Consider the following 17919-nt stretch of genomic DNA (forward strand, 5'->3'; position numbering starts at 1 on the left):
CCTCTGGCAGTCTCCACAAGGAGAAAATGCAGCCTGAGACTTGAAGAGGACCAAACTAGTCCAGCAGCCTCCCATGCCCCACAGGGAGGGGGACATAGCAGTTCTGTGAGCAGGTCCAGCCAGAGGCTGAAACTTTTATTACCCCAGAGATGGTCAAATAAATAATAAAAACACAAATATACACAAAAACCAAGGATCCACATATAAAACTGGTACCAATTCTAAAACAGAACAAGCCTCTCTCATTGTAAAGTGGTCGGGAAGCCTGGCATGGTTATGGGTGGAGGGGGAGTAGCGGCCCACAAGGGAAGTATGACAGTCAAATTTGTGGGCCCCTGAGAGGCAGGGGGAACAGCCCTGTTTGCCCTCCCCTGAGTTCCTGCTGCTGGTCCTTCTACAGCTGCCACTGCCCCTCCCTCATCAGGCAGTGACATTTCCTGGTACTGTTGGTGGCTGATAAGTGGGAGGAAAAACCAGTTGTTCCTTGGCATCGCCCTGTAGAACAGGGGGGTAGAGAGGCGCCCAGGGTTTGGTTTCAGTGTGCCCCGGTTTAGGGGGTTGGTCTTGAACTGAAAGAATTTTCTTTAGCCGATGTTCCTGTGGAGGCAAAATGTGTGTTAGCCAGGAAGGGGGTTTTTTCCACTAAGTCTTACCAACCAGGATGTATGGGATCTGGTCCAGGTGGTCATGTGGTTCTGGAAGGAAATTTTTTTTTAAATTATAATTTATAAGTCAAAAGTTCCTTCAGCTGGCCATCCCATCCCAAAGGGGGGCCATTCTGAACTGCAAAAAGTGATTAGCTTTTCTTTTTTAAAAATTTTAACACTCAGATTGTAGGGTCTTTCTTTAACATCTTTAAAAATTGTCAGTCAGAAGGGAAAGGGGTGTGGTTTGAGTCTGTCCCATATCATCTGTCACACAAAAATAAAAAGCAACTGACATACACAGAAGCAAAGCCAACACACAAAAAGACAAACAGAAAATTCTGCCTGTCAACCGGAGGCAAAACTGAAAGTAGGACGTCGGCCTTATCCCATTCCAGCCTGACAGGATTGAGGGGATTCCACCTTCCTCCAGAACTGAGGAGATTCCTTGTACCTACAGAAGGGTGTGGAATGTCTTCCAAGGCCCCTGGGTGGACAACCCTCCAGGAGGGCATCCTCTTAGGCCTTATGCCATCCCTACTTACTTTTGGGCCCCAGAACAAATATAAGCAGACAAAAGCACAAAAAAGCAGACAATAAGACTCACTAATCAGGGTCCGACTCTGGTTCACGGGTCCTGGGGTCTGGGGGATCCCGGACGAGCCCCCAAGATGTTGGGCCCAAATAAGTATCCTTAAACACCACCAAGGAGCCGATTCTGATGCAAGCACACAAGAGTTGTTTATTGCAAGCTCAAATCTGGACTCACAACTGTCATTGATGCAGCCATCAGAGTTGAGAGCCCCGACTTCCAGTTTAGCAGGGTTTTTATTGTGGTTACAGCAAGGGTAGGGGGTTTCCAATTTAGCGATTACATGATTGGTTAACATTTAGTAAGTAAGTCTTGTAACAATCTTATTGGCTAAAGTGCATGGGCTAAGCAGCTAAGCACCAAAATATGTTAACTATGCTATCTTACATATCTGGAGCTTTACTTTCCTGCTAGTTACTGATTGACTGTTGCTAGGGAGTTACTGGTCAGAGCGATTTGGTCATGTGGTTTTTCCAGGAACCTGGGCTCATATGTCAGTAAAAGCTGTGTCCTGAAACTATTAGCTGGGCACTGGTGGCTCATGCCTGTAATCCTAGCTACTCAGGAGGCTGAGATCTGAGGATCTCGGTTCAAAGCCAGCCCGGGCAGGAAAGACCGTGAGACTCCTATCTCCAATAAACCACCAGAAAACCGGAAGTGGCACTGTAGCTCAAGTGGTAGAGTGCTTGCCTTGAGCTGAAGAGCTGAGGGACAACACTCAAGCCCAGAGTTCAAGCCCCACGACCGACAAAAAACAAAAAACAAAAACAAAAAAACAAAATGGCCTTAATATCCAATATGGTTGCACTTTGGCCAGGCCAGGCTTCTCAATCTCAGCCTCTGAGTAGCTAGCATTATAGGTGTGAGCCACTGGTGCCTGGCACAATAAAATTTTTTTTGAGAAGATGAATTCTTGGACTGGTGTTGAAGTAAAAATTTCACTAAAGACTAAATGATAAGACCATTTATGTTTTTTGTTTATATATTTTTATTGCAGTTTTGTTTTTATTTATATACTGATATATTTATGATTAGATCCCAATACCTACATATTCTGTAATTCATTTTATGTGAAAAAGGAAAAATAGTGATGTTCAGGAGAAAACATACCTTCAGCGAGATTAATATTTTCTTACCAAGAAAGTCCCTGGTTGCCATATCTAACTTGAGATGTTTTACATAGTTTTAAAATCAGATTTGGACTTCTCAGCTTTATTATATAACACATTTAATAGTCACGTCATGTAGGCATTAAAGGATCAAAAATGCTAAACAGACAGGTTTTCCTCTTTTTGATTATAGTAAATACATGATTTATGTATTTATATATGTATGTATATATGCATGTATTTATTTATTTTACCTTTTAAAGGATTTAGAACATGTACTTTTGCCTGGTGAGTTCACTTCTGGGATTGATCCACATAACAAAGAAAAAAACAGATATCGAGATATTCTTCCATGTAAGTTGAAAATGTTTTTAATCATTTTTCCTGTTTACATTTTGGAAAATGTAGAAGGAGGGATGATAGTTTTTTGTATGTGATATTTGACATGTGATCGTGATAAAGTGTGCTAGCAGCTGGCAGTTGATGGCCTGTACACATTCTAGGATATATGCTGCTACTCTATTCCTGGTACCTCTTTCAGCCACTGTCACAGTGTTATTTAAAATATCCTTTAGCCCTCTTTATAATTATAATGATAATGGTAATAGTAATTATTATTGTTTTGTGTGTGTGTGTGTGTGTGTGTGTGTGTGTGTGTGTGCTGGTCCTGGGGCTTGAACTCAGTATCTGGGTACTGTCCCTGAACTTCTTTTGCTCAAGGCTAGTGCTTTACCACTTGAGACACAGCTGCGCTTCCAATTTTTTTTGTTTGACATTTTTTGAGTAGTTTATTGAAGATCAGAGTCTCACATATTTCTCTGATAGGGATGGCTTCAACTTTTGGGCCTCAGATCTCTGAAGAGCTGAGTAGCTAATATTATAGGCATGAACCTTTGGCTCTTGGGTTCCACCATGTTCCTATGCATTGCTATGACTCTGAGTTAGCCATCAACACTGAAGTGTAACAGTTTGAGAGATCTGCCATCTTTGGTATCCTGAACCTGACTTCCATCCCTGGCTGTTGGGATTAAATACATAACTGTACTGGTGCTATTTATATTCTTTGGCTTAGACATTAAAGTTCTCCATCAGTCTGTCCTTTTATAGTGGGTCACTATCTCCAAAGACCCTACTGGTTGCTTCCTTGTGTTGGGTGGATAGTATTGCTATTTCCTGTTCCTCCCTACCTGCTCATTTATTCATAAGAAGTATCACGTCAGTCATCCAAAGAACAAGACCCCAGCTATAATGATTCAGTTTTAATTGTCATCAAGAAATTTCATTCCATGACTTATATCCCTTTGAAAGTGTAAATTTCTCTCTTTTTTTTGAAAAGGTGATGAGCAGGTGGGTTACAGTTACTTAAGTAAGATAATGAGTACATATATTTTTAATCATTGTTACCTTGTCCCTCATTATCTCCCACTTACCCCGCATTCCCCTCTCCCACAAGGTATAAATGTTTCTAAACTAAAATTTCCATCTTCTCCCTCTTAACTTGACCTCCCCATACATGTTATAGTCTATCTTATTTAATGTAAATCATTCACTTATTCACGACAGAATTTCTGAGTCACCTGCAATTTCTATAAAAGTAGTTTCAAATCGTTTGGATTGTATCTCCTTAAAGCTTCTAGAGTCTTCCATCTGATTCACCTTGTTGCCAACTTAAAAATAAAAGGCAGTTGTCTTTTACCCTAAGCTTCCTTTCTTGTCTCCATTTCCCATCTATTCACAGCAATTACTGAAATAATCTCCCTAAAATATAAATCAGAATATACTATTCTCCTAAAGTTCTTCCTTGGCTATATCTTACTGCTATGATAAAGTTCTGAATTTTACTTTTGATTGCCTATCTAGCCCCAGCTCTTCCAAAAAATTCATTCTCTTTTTCTTTTTTCCATGCTATTAAATCTATCGTTTATGTAAGAACCATCATTGTTTCTTCTTTACTACATAATTCTTGTTATCTTTCTTAGCTAGCTCAGCCTTCTTTGTCTTCCTCAGAGCTAGGTTTCATCTTTTATCTAAATTTTAATTATATTTAGTTTATAATTTGAGGTAGTTAACCATTAAAATCAGTCATTAGAGCTCAGTGACTATTACCAAGTAAATACTATCATGTTTAGTTAATTTGTTGAGATTTACAAAATGTTTACAAAAGCAATGAATACCTGTCCAAGATTATTAAATCAATTTACTTTACTGTCTCCTGTGTATGGGGAGTATGGAAAAGTGCATTGTAAGTATTTCTGAAATCAGTTAATGAGACATTTTACTAGATAGTGCTTATAATTTGTTGCTACTCCAAGAAGTCTAAGGTCTCCCTTACATAAGTTCTCTTCCTATACATTCAACTAGACTTCAGTGAAACAAGGTAAATAGGCCTTTAAAATGATCCTTTCAGAATTGTAAAAAGTTCATTTTAGGATGCAACATATGAATAATATTTGATCCAATTGAACCATACTCTGAGCACAAAAAAGAATGTCAACCAAGGCAATGCATAGATGCAAAGAAGCAAAGTTAAATGACTAAAACAAAGGTAAATCATTTGAAATGTACTTTTCTTAAACTATCTTATGTTCCACTGATTTGTGTGCGTGTGTGTGTGTGTGTGTGTGTGTGTGTGTGTGTGTGTGTGTGTGTGTGTATGCCAGCAGTGAGACTTGAACTCAGGGCCCTGTGTTCTGCTTGACTTTTCCATTAATGGCTGACAATCTCCTACTTGAGCCATACCTCCCCTTGCTTTGACCACATGATTTGTCTAGTTCATAGTATAGTATAATCTTAATCTGAAAATCATCTACATAGATGGCAATTATGCAAATTTTTTAAATTACTTACCACGCATTTGTTGAATTTTATAGAAGAGGTTCCTGAAAACTAACACCAAGGAATCCAGAGAAATAATGTGTTTGCTCACAGTATACTGAGGCATTCTTCACTTTTCATGGCCCTATATGGACAAATATTAATTTCTGTGTTAATTAAATGACAGCAGTCTTGTAATAACCTGACTCAAAATTCATATCATGTTATATGTGAGTAGTTGTGTAAAATAACAATTATGATCACTAGCTCCTCAGTTCATAAATTACAGATGATCATCTCACTTCTTCCAAAGTCTGTTGGCATCTGTTACTCAGTGATGCAGACATCAAAGCTTGCAAGTGTTTTAACCTCCATGTTTCTCAAGGATAACCCACTTGACATTGTACAAAACTAGGTCATCGAAACAGAATTGCTGACAAATGATGAAACCTCAGATTTGAAAAAAGATACTGCAGGTAATAAATTTGATTTGATCACAAATAGAGTTATAAAAGAAATAAATAGCTGGCTGGAATCACATGATGCTGCCACCACATAAGAGATTCTAAAGCAGCAGCTGTAGGAACTTCTTTTTTATTATTTTTTTAAAATTATCTTTAAGTAGTTGTACAAAGAAGTTCCCATTCTACAAAACAGTATATGAATACAAGGTGTCTGACAACACTGTCACTCATCTCTCTTAACCTATCCCCTTCTCTCTTTTTTTCTTTAATTGAGATTAGGTGATTACATAAATTTCACATATTTCACGTAGTGTGGAATAGTGATATCTAGAGTCACAAACACATTTTCATTTTCACAAGGCAAATTGTCATGATCATGGTCTATAAAGTTTGTGCATTCTATGAGCTTTGACATTACAAGTTATTTTTTCCACATTAGGTGATGTTTACATTTCTTTCCTTTTGCTTAGTGTGGGCTATTCCCACTTATGCTGTTCCTCTTCCTGTCTTCCCTCTGTTGTATGCATATATCTACCATATATATGGTCCAGAATATGGAATCATTTAGCAATGATATGACAAAATGGATGGCTGTCCTTTGTTTCTTGAGTCCTGTTTGCCATATCTTCCTGTATTTTGGCTTTAGCATCCACATATCAGGGAGACCATGTACTATTTGTCTCTTTGTTCTTGGCTTACTTTGCTCAAGATAATCTGCTCTAGTTCCATCCATTTCCCTGCAAATGCCATTATTTTGTCCTTTCTAATGGCTGCATAATATTCCATTGTATATAGGTACAACAATTTTTGGATCCACTCATCAGTAGTGGGGCATCTGGGTTGTTTCCAAATTTGGCTCTTGTGAATAGTGCTGCAATAAACATGGAGGTGCATGTGTCTTTGTATACTTGTTCCTGTTGCTCAGGGTAGATGCCTAGGAGTGGTATGGCTGGGTGATAGGGGAGGTCTATATTTAGCTTTCTTAGGTATCTCCAGACTGCTTTCCAAAATGGTTGTATTAGTATACATTCCCACCAGCAATGCAGTAGGGTTCCTCTTTCTCCACATCCCCTCCAGCATTTGTTGTTGGCTGACTTTAGGATGTGAGCCATTCTGACTGGGGTAAGGTGGTATCTCAGTGTTGTTTTCATTTGCATTTCCTTTACAGCCAGGGATGATGAACATTTCCTCATGTGTTTCTTTGCCATTTTTTATCTCTTCTTCTGAGAAGGCTCTCTTTAGTTCCTTTGGCCATTTCATGATTTGTTTGTTAGATTTTTGAGGGGTTAGTTTCTAGAGTTCCCTGTATATAATGGATATTAGACTCTTGTCTGATATTTTGCTGGTAAATATTTTTTCCCAATTATTAGTTGGTTGTCTTTCTAGTTTGGTTGCTATTTCTTTGTCTGTGCAGAAACTTTTTATTTTAAGGTAGTCCCATTTGTCAAGTCTCTCTCCAATTTGTTGTGATCCTGGGACTCTGTTCAGGAAGTTCCTGTCTGTGCCTTTAAGTTCAAGTGTCTCTCCTACTCTGTCCTGCAGTAGTTTCAGAATATCAGGTTTGATATTAAGGTCTTTAATCCATTTTGAGTTGATGTTCATGGTGATAGGCTAGGGTCCACTTTCATTTTTCTGCATGTGGCCACCCAGTTTTCCCAGCACCAATAGTTGAAGAGGTTATGATTCTTCCACTATGTCTTTGGCTCCCTTGTCAAATATCAACTGACTGTACATATGCGGATTTATTTCTGGGTCCTCTAGTCTGTTCCATTCGTCTTTGGATCTATTTTTGTACCAGTACCAAGCTGTCTTTGTTATTATGGCTCTATAGTAGAGCTTGAAATCCAGTATTGTGATCCCTCCTGCGTTGTTTCTTTTGCCTAGAATTCTAGGTCTTTTGTTCTTCCATATGAACTTTTGGACTGTTTTCTCTATTTCAGTAAAGCATGTCATTGGGATTTCAATGGGAATTGCATTGAATGTGTATGTCAATTTTGGCACTATTGCCATTTTCACTATGTTAATTCTGCCCGTCCAGGAACATGGGAGATCTTTCATTTCCTGGTATCCTCTATGATTCTTTTTTTTAGGCTTTTATAGTTTTCATGAAATAGATCCTTTATATCTTTGGCAAAGTTAATTCCTAGATACTTTATTTTTTTGAGGGGTTATTTCCTTGATTTCCCTTTCTGCTTATACATTGTTGGTGTACAGAAAGGCGACTGATTTTTGTGAGTTAATTTTTTTTTTCGGGTCCAGTCATGGGGCCTGAACTCTGAGCCTGGGTGCTGTTCATCAGCTCTTCAGCTCAAGGCTGGCACTCTACCACTTGAGCCACAGCGCCATTTCCGGCTTTTTGCTTTTTGCTTATGTGGTGCTGAGGAATCGAACCCAGGGCCTCATGCATGCAAGGCAAGCGCTCTACCACTGAGCCACCTTCCCAGCCCCATGTGGATTAATTCTGTATCCTGCTACTTTGCCTAAGTGGTTTATAAGCTCTAAGAGTTTGGGGCTGGAGCCTTTGGGATCATTAAGGTATAAAATCATGTCATCTGCAAAAAGAGATCCCTTTAATGCCTTATTGCTCTGGCTAAGGATTCCAGAACTATATTGAATAGGAGGCGGGGAGTGGGCATCCTTGCCTTGTTCCAGTTTTTAGGGGAACTGGTTGTAGTTTTTCCCCATTAAGTATGATATTGGGCATTGGTCTATCATATAAGGCTTTTATTGTTTTAAGGAATGTTCCTTCTATTCCAATTTTTTCCAGAGCTTTTAACCTGAATGAATGTTGTATTTTATCAAAAGCCTTTTCTGCATCAATGGAGATAATCATGTGGTTCTTGACCTTGTATCTGTTGATGTGATGGATTACATTTATTGACTTACTTATGTTAAACCATCCCTGCATCTCTGGGATGAAGCCTATTTGATCATAATACATGATTTTTTTGATATGTTTCTGGATTCTGTTCGCTAGAATTTTATTGAGGAGCTTTAAATCTGTGTTCATCAAAGAGATTGGTCTGTAGTTCTCTTTTTTTGTTGAGTCTTTGCTTGGTTTGGGAATGAGTGTGTTATTGGCTTCATAGAATGAGTTTAGGATACTCCGTCTGCTTCTATTTCTCTGAAGAGCTTGAGGAATACGGGTATTAGTTCCTCTTTAAAGGAATTCCGTAGTGAATCTATCTGGTCCTAGGCTTTTCTTTGTTGGAAGGTTTCTGATTGCTTTCTCTATCACATTGTAGGTTATTGGTGCATTTAACTGATTTATTTCTTCTTGGTTCAGTTTGGGCAATTTGTATTTCTCTAGGAATTCATCCATTTCTGCTAGGTTTTCCTTCCTTTGTGAGTCCAGTCTGGAAACATTTCTTTATAATTGTTTGGATGTTTGTTGTAATTTTTCCTGTGGCATCTTTGATCTTATTGATTTGTGTCTCCTCTCTTCCTTTTTTAGTAAATCTTGCCAGTGGTCCATCAATTTTATTGTTTTTTATTTAAACAAAAACAGCTTTTTGTTTTATTAATTTTATTTATAGTTTTCTTAGTCTCCATTTCATTAATTTCAGCTCTTATTTTGGTTATCTTGCTATGTCTAGCAACTTTAGGTTCAACTTTTTCTTGTGTCTCTAGTAGTTTTAGTTGCATCATGAGATTGTTTATTTGGTCTGTCTCTGTTTTCTTGATGTGCACACTGAGAGCAATAAACTTGCCCTTCAGGAATGCTTTCACTGTGTCCCATAGGTTTCTTTGTGGTGTGTCTTCATTTTCATTGAATATTGTAGGAACTTTTTAATTTCTTCTTTAATTTCTTCTGTGACCCATGTGCTGCTCAGCAGCGTGCTGTTTAATTTCCATGTGTTTGAGTTTTTTTCAACTCTATGCCTTATTATTGAGAACTAGTTTGATTCCACTATGGTCAGATAAAATACAGGGAATTATGTTGATCTTCTTGTATTTGCTTGAATTGTTTGTATGACCTTCTTTACCTCTTCTCATTAATTTTAATTTGAAGGCTATTTTATCTGATATTAAGATCGCAACTCCTGCCTGTTTATGGGGCCATTTCCTTGGTAGATTTTATTCCAGCCTTTCACTTTCAAAATGTGTTTGTTTTTATGGGCAAGGTATGACTCTTGAAGGCAGCAGATAGAAGGATCTTGCTTTTTAATCCAACTAGACAGTCTATGTAGCTTAATTGGAGAGTTAAGCCCATTAATATTGAGAGTTAGGGTGTTGGGAAGGTGGGTCAGTGGTAGAGTGCTTGCCTGTTATGCGTGAGGCCCTAGGTTCGATTCCTCAGCACCACATAAGCAGAAAAAGCCCCAAGTGGTACTATGGCCCAAGCGGTTGAGCACTAGCCTTGAGCTAAAGAGCTGAAGGACAGTGCCCAGACCCAGAGTTCAGCCCCCATGACCAACAGAAAAAAAATACTGAGCGTTAGGACTGAGACGTGTTTGGTATTTCTTGCCATGTTATCCACCTTCTTAGGGGCTGTGACATCTGAGTTCTTCCTATGGTTCTTGATTCTCAGTTTGGGTGGGGTTTCTTGGCCTTTATTGTGCTCTTGTTGGTTTTCTATGTGTAGGACATCTTTAAGCATCTTTTGTAGGGCTGGTTTGGTAGAGATATATTGCTTAAGTTTTTTTTTTTTTTTTGCTATGGAAGGTTTTTATTTGGCCTTCCATTATGAAGGAGAGTTTAGCTGGGTATTCTTGGTTGATAATTGTTTGTCTTTAGGGAGTGACATACATCATTCCAGGCTCTTCTTGCTTTAATTGTCTCTGCTGAGAAATCTGAGGTAATTCTAATTGGTTTTCCTTTATAGGTGATTGATCTTTTCTCCTTGACAGCTTTAAGGATCCTTTCCTTGGTGTGAATTGATCCTGTGCAGAGTATAATGTTATGGTGAGATGTCCTATTCTGGTCTGGTTTATTTGGGGTACTAAAAGCTTCTTGTATTTGAATAGCTCTATCTTTTTGCATGGTTGGGAAGTTCTCTGCTAGGATCCTGTTGAATAAATTTCCTAGACCATTAACTTCTGTCTCTAGGTACTCTTCTACACCCATTATCCTCAGATTAGGCCTTGTGACGGTATCTTCCAAATGTTGAATAGATCTATCATATTTCTTGGATTTGTCTTGGATAGTTGTATGTTCTTTAGAATATCTAGGCTCTCTTCAATTCCAGAGATTCGATCTTCTGTCAAGACTTTCTACTTTGTTTTTTTTATTTCCTTTCCTTCTAATTGGTTGGCTTTGATGGCTTCAAATTCTTTGTTGGAGCTTTGTTTTAGATCTTGTATGGACTTCTTTACTTCCTTAATTTGGTGTTCAATGTTTAGTCTCAAATCCCTTAGTTGATTGGTTATGGTTTCCTTGGACTCTCTTTCCTTCTGACGGGCTCCATTCAGCATTCCCTTTGTGGTCTCCTTGGATTTCTTCAGCTGTCTGTTTATGGATTCCATAAATGCCTCTATTGATCTTTATGTATTCTCATCCTGAATTTTTGTATTACTATTTGATTTGCTTCCTCATGCTCATGCATGTATTTCTCTTTGACTGTTCTCAGCCTACTCATGCAATTCCCGTATTAATCTTTGAGTCTCATGAGAATCTTGTATTAATTTTTGGTTAGCCTCATCATGCTCGCAAAGTTCCTGTATTAATCTTTGGTTAGCCTCATCTTGCTCCCTGTCATGCCAGGCTTTCAATCTTTTCATTCACAATGTTTACCAGTAGTTTTTGTAGAGGTTTTGGGAACTCTCCTCTGGATTATTCATTAACTGTTCTGTTACCTGATTATCATAAAAATTACAAAAGAAAAAATAGAAAAAACATCTTAATTAAAACATTAGGTAGAAAAATGAGTTATTTAATTATTTGGGGGGGGGGAGGAATCTTGTATCTCCTCTGTGTCCATAAGCAGTCTTGTGGTGTAGTCTCTGGTTTGCTTGTGGTGTTTGGTTTTCCTGTGGCTTGATTGGTTTCTTAAGTCAGTTTGTTTGAGCAGGCAGATAAATGCTCTGCCTTACCCAGAACTTTGTGATCCTCCTCCAGGCTAGTTCAGTGGGAGGAGATCTGCTTTGAGTACCACAAAAGAGGGAGATGGCTGTTTGCTCTAGCTTGGAGTTGCTATGATGAGGCTAGGTTCTGGGTAGGGTTGAGGTGTATCAGCAATGAGAAACTTTTCCCTGAAGGGCTAGCTCCTCAGATACTCACAGAGCCCAGCATGGAGCCATTCTTAGGGTTTGTGTTTACTGAATTTCAATTGTCTTTTATCCCTCCTGCTGTCTAGTCTGCAGTGGGGAGGGGCAGCCTCTGGCTTTGTACTCAGTGAAGAAAGGCACTTCTCTGGGGGTGAAGCTCCTCTGCCTGGGAAGGGTCACTTTCCCCTGTGTGGAGTTGAGCCTGGCAGGTCAGGTCAGGTTCCTGTGACTTGGTGAATGGCTCCTATTGTTTTCTTCCAAGAGTTGGAGCTAGCTGCTTGGCTTGGCCTTGGTCAATATCAAAGATGGAGTTCTTCTTCGGTGGTGAGGGAGTGGCTACCTTCCCACTGCTGCTCTGTGAGAAGGAGTGAAGATGTTTTGGGATTACTCACAGTAGCCTCCTGGTTTCTGGGCTATCCCTGGTCTGCGATCAGCAGGATGAAGATTTCTGCTCCTTGTCAGTTCTTGCTGGCAGTGAGTAGAATCCACTTGCACACTGCATTTGGCACCTCTGTTGATATGGTGGCTGTGGCAGCAGCACCTGCCATTGCCGCCGTTGCTGCCACCGCCACAGTGAACACACACAAGTGCTCAGATCTGTCTCCTTGACCAAGCAGCCTGGATTTTTCCTTTCTGTCCAAACTCTCTGTACTGTGATGGCACACTTGGTCTGATTCTCTAGCCTAAGACTGTTCACTATAACACTAAATCTGCTTTCTATGGGAGAGCTTGTTTAGCCTCCAGCCTCTCCTCTGCCATTTTCCTCTGGCCTCCAAGAATTCTTAAATCCAGAAAAAAATACCTAAGTCTAAATCAAAGGTCAAATAATGTAAAAATAAACGAACATATTATTTAAGCAGCCACTTCACTAAGGGAAGTACGTGGATGGCAAATAAATACATGAAAAGAAGCTGGACATTAATCATTAAGAACATGCAAATTAAAAGCTTAGTGAGATAACATTTCCCACTCAATTAATAGTTTTCCTGCCACGTAACTTAGCAGTTTCACACCTAATATTATGAAAGCATATTCAGAGGAATAAGACTTATATGCAAATATTTATGGTAGCTTTATTTACATTAGTCCCAAACAGAAAACAATCCAAATATCCATCAACAGGAAAGAAGATTAAACAAACTATAGTATGTCCTCAATGGAATATGTCTCAGCAATGAAAAAAAAACCCTGGTAGTACATTCTATAGCATGGGTGAATCAAAAAATAGTTCTACACAATGGAAGAAGCCAGTCAAAAGAGTATAAACTGGGATGGGAAGGTGGCTCAGTGGTAGAGTCCTTGCCTGTCATGCATGAGGCCCTGGGTTTGATTCCTCAGCACCACATAAGCAGAAAAAGCCACAAGTGGTGCTATGGCTCAAGCAGTTGAGCGCTAGCCTTGAGCTGAAGAGCTGAGGGACAGCGCCCAGACCCAGAGTTCAGGCCCCACGACTGACAAAAAAAAGAAAGAAAAAAGAGAGTCTAAACTGAGCTTGAGTATGATGGCGCACACATATGATCCCAGTATTTGGGAGGTGGAAGCAGAAAGATATCAAATTCAAGCCTACCTCAGCTATACAATGCAACATTGTCTAAAAAACAAAATATATATGGTATGTTATGGACAAAATTATGTTCTTCCAAAATTGACATGTTGAAATCCTATCCCCCAGAGCATCAGATTGTGATTGTATTTGGTAATAGGAACTCTGATGTGATAATTAAGGAAAAATGAAACCATTAGGTTCTTCCCTAACCCAGTGCTTCTGTCTAGTGTCCCTATAAGAAGAGAAAATCAGAACATACAAGAGATATTAAGAATTTGGAAACACAAAAGGAAAAAAGAATGTGAGCACATAGGAAAAAGGTGGGAATCCACAAGCCAACGAAGAGAAGCTTCTAGATACACTGTTGTCATCTTGATCTTTTACTTCCTAAGAACTCTGAAAATAAATGTACATTGTTTATGCTATTCAGTCAATGGTATTTTTTATGGAAACCCTTAGCAAATTAATAACATTAAATGCTTTAATCTATGTAAAATTCTAGAAAAAGCAAACTAATCTATTGACATAAAGTATATCAGTGATTGTCTTCAGGAAGAATTGGAGCAAGAAGGCTATATTGGAAATGTGCATGAGAACTTTTTTCAGTACCTTTACTGCTGTGATGATGTTATTGGTATACATGTATGAATGATACTTCAACAAACTTATGAAGGTGGTTTGTGAGTGATGTGACAATATATAACATTTTACCATTATAGATAGCTGTGAAAACAGTACATTGTTTTTGAGACAATGTCTTGCTATGTAGCTCAGGCTCATGATCCTCTTGACTTAGCCTCCTAAGTATTAGGATTACAGGAGAGTACTACAATGTCCTCGAAGACAGTCAACAAACATCTATACTTTAATGTGGTCACTGTATGTTTTTTTATTACTATGTTTCTATTATTAGCACTGATAGTAATAATAGCAATACTGTTCTCTTTCATTTTCTTTCTGTCTTATGATGTCTGTGTTATGATTCATTAGTGGCTTGGTTAGAGACAGGTTTAAGCAGTTGCTGTCTTAAACTTTGCCTATCTGTAACTTTAATCTTCTTTTGTATCATAACAAATGAATGATGATTGATTTGAATTCTTAGATTTCAGCCCTTTTCTCTTAGTTTTCTGAGTGTTAGTTCACTGTTCTGTAGCATTGTGGGTATTAGATGAAAACTACAATGGTCATATAACTCTTTTTCTTCATACATATTTTCTATTATCCTGAAATCTTTAACTTTTTCCCTGAATTAGGGAATATGGCCAGGTAGATTTTGTTTCCATTAATCTTAACTAGACTTACATAATCTTTTAAGTAGCTCTTCCTGAAACTGTAAGAAGCTTTCCTTGTTGTTGACTTTTTTTCTCAATATATTCTCTTTTTCTGGCACTCCAATGATCCAAAGACAAATCCAAGGATTTGTCTTGTGGTTCTCTTAGGAAAATGGAGGAGAATGGAAAAGGAATAGGCTGGACTCGATCATCAACAGGCAAAGACTGTTTATTGAGGAACAGCAAGGGGCACAGACCTTCCTGTGGGTTTGGAAGTTGTGCTGAAGAGTTGGGACAGGAGCTGGGTTTTTAGATAAGGTCTGAGCAAGGAGGCAGAGGTTAATGAAAAAGCCACTATGTCAAGGGAGGTGGGGCCTTTTCAGTTGGACCCGCAATGGTATGTTTATACCTGGGCTTAGGTGGATTGCCCTGTCTGCACTTCAAATAAGTTCACACATACCTGGGATTTTACCTGGCATCTGTATGGGCCTGGGATAATAGGATGGGGGTCAGTCCTTCAGGTTCTATCTTATAAGTTTTATATTTTTTCCTCTTGATTTTTTTTGCTTCATCTTCCCTGTAGTTTTATACTTATTTTCTACATCTCATTTTAGTTTTACTTTTTTTCTTTCCCTTAGTCTTAAAGGGAGGTAATGTAAGTTTCAAGACAGGGTTTCATTTTCCACAATATCAACTAACATTTTTAGCACTGTGATGATTAATCTTATGTGTCAATTTGGCTATTCCATGATACAAATATTTAGTCTAATACTAATGTGCATGTTGCTATGAAGATAATTTTTAGATGCAATTAACATTTAAATCAGCAGATTTTGAGTAAAACAGAAACAAAGTAGCCTCTATGATATGGGTGGACCTTTTCCAACTAGCTGGACATGTTCAGAATAAAAGTTTCAAGTCTTCCAACTAAAAAGGAATTCTGCTTCCAGACAGCCTTTTGACTTAAGACTAAGTCTTAAGTCTCTAGGTCTCTAGCTTGCTGGCTTGCCCTGTAGATTTCAGACTGCAATCTATTGATTCAGTTTCCCAGGAGAACCCTTTAAAAAAACAGATTTTGGTGCTGAGAATGGTTCTAGAGGAACAGAATGTTACAATTAGTTTCTGGTCTGATAAGCTTTTAAGGTACTATGGACTTTCTTGTAAATAACACAGATGATCTATGATGATGTGGTAATGCAGAGAGATATGAAAAATATGGTCATTGGGTAATTAGCAGTGGTTAATCTTGATTGCTAGCTTGATGGGATTGAGAAGCACCTAAGAAATTACTAAAAACACTGCAGTATGTGTCTGTGAGAGTGATTCTAGACAGGATTAATGAAGAGGGTAAGACTCCCACCCTCTCTAAATATGGTTGTCACTATAGTATAATCTAGGGCCTGGATAGAACAGAGGGAAAAAGGAGAAATCCATATAAGGCCAGCATGCTTTCTGTTTCCTGGCCACCCTGAGGTGTGCTGCCCTGCTTCAATATGCTCTCTTGCCATGAAAGAACAGGAGAAAACTCTGAAACAAATAAGCTAAAGTAAATGTTACCTTCACCTAAGTTGTTCTATCAGGTGTTTGGTCAGAACTATAGGAAAGTAATTAGCTCAGAAAAGTGGGGTTGTTGCTGTGACTCTTCTAAGACAATGTGGTTCAAAAGGCTTTGGAACTCAACTGCTGCAGAAATTTTGAAAAGTTTGAAGATACAGGGTAAAGAATCTTTAGGATGCTGTAAGCAGGCAGAAGATGAGAATGCTGTTAGAAATGCAACACAAAAGACTGCACATGAGTTTTCAGATGAGAACAAGAACAGCATTGACAGTTGTACTTGAGACCGATCTTCCAAAGAACTTGTCTACATTTGTTTCTGCCCTAGACTTTATGGGAGATTAAATTTAAAGGTGACAGAACAATTAATTGGACTGAGGAAATTCCAAAGCAGCCCAGCATTTGTGACATGATTAGTGCTGTTAGCCAGATTTCCAGTAAGACTTGCAGTTGCAAAAGCATGGCAGAAGGACTTGAAAGCCTTGCATTTTGATCAGAAAAGCCTATGTGAAATTGGTGCATAGAAAGGTATGGTTTCCGAAGACATTAGTATCATTAAGAATAAGCCAAGTTCTTTGCATCAGAAAATTAGAAAAGTTGCCTTGGTAACATCTTTAGGGTTGGTTCTTCACACACTCAAGGGTGTGAAAGAGTGAACTCATTGTAAAGACTTTCTCCTGAGAAGATGCCTCAGGGGCACCCTGCTCACACAAGGCCACCCAGCAAAGATCTTCTTTGGGCTATTCCTCAAGATAGTCAAAATCTGCTACCAATGTGGTCAAGGACACCAAAACTGAGCTTTTTTCAGATAATGCTGGTGGTTCAGGCATTCATGATAGAAGAAGTATGAGGTTGTGGAAGCTTCCACCCAGGTTTCAAAGAAAGCCCAGGAAGACAATATGTGAAAGGTTAGAAACTCTAAGAGACTAATTCATGAAACTGAGTGAAGCTGAAGATGCAGTGGAGATCCCAGGATATCAGAGATAACTAGAGCAAGGAACATGAAAAGCTGCAGGCAGCGAGCAAAGCCAGTTCAAGAGAGAAGTGATATGGGCTGCAGATAGCAGGGCCACCTTTATAAAGTCTTATGGCAAGTCACCCTGTGTCCAGGATACCAGAAATGGAATTGTAAGATTTAATGTGTGGACTTCCTTTTTCCTTTTGTCTCATCTCTCTTTTTTTGCCCTTATTCCTCCCTTTAAGAATGTGAACGTTTATTTTGTGCCATTGTATATTGGAAACTTCTAAGTTGTTTTTCATTCTTCAGAGGCTCACAGCTAAGAATTGGCCTTGAGTTCCAGAAAAGACTTTGAATTTGGACTTTTGAACAATATTGGATCTGTTTATGAAGATTCTTAGAGATATATTGAATGCATTTTGTATTGTGAGGTACACATGAGCTTTCTGGGGGCCAGAGATGAAGTGTTATCACTTAAGCAGGAATGTTTGGATATTAAGTTGACAAGGGGATGGTTAGGTTAGTCTTGATTGTTAACTTGATTGGATTAGTTGATTAGCAAAGCATCCCTTAGGGTGTGTCAGTGAATGGAATAAAAAGAGGAAAAAAAGAAAGCAGGTTCGTGCAGGCATTCCCTTTCTCTGCTTGCTTCCTAGCTGTCATGAGATAAACTGCTCTGCTCCACTCATCTTACCATGATAGACTTGAACCTTGAGCCAAATAAATGTTCCCTCATTTAAGTTGTACTCCGATGTTTTGGT

General features: G+C 38.7%; 1 protein-coding gene across 1 annotated transcript in view; it reads left to right on the top strand.

Annotated features, from left to right (window-relative positions):
- The window catches only part of Ptpn20 (protein tyrosine phosphatase non-receptor type 20), a 60281-nt gene that overhangs the window by 26835 nt on the left and 15527 nt on the right, over window positions 1-17919 (top strand). The window contains exon 6 of the mRNA XM_042690167.1: window positions 2609-2699. Coding sequence (XP_042546101.1) covers window positions 2609-2699 — 91 coding nt within the window. The remainder of the gene's footprint in view (window positions 1-2608; window positions 2700-17919) is intronic.

This window comes from Dipodomys spectabilis, unplaced genomic scaffold (genome assembly GCF_019054845.1).
Source record: "Dipodomys spectabilis isolate Male_0828 unplaced genomic scaffold, ASM1905484v1 ptg000136l, whole genome shotgun sequence".
In the NCBI taxonomy this organism is placed as follows: Eukaryota; Metazoa; Chordata; class Mammalia; order Rodentia; family Heteromyidae; genus Dipodomys; species Dipodomys spectabilis.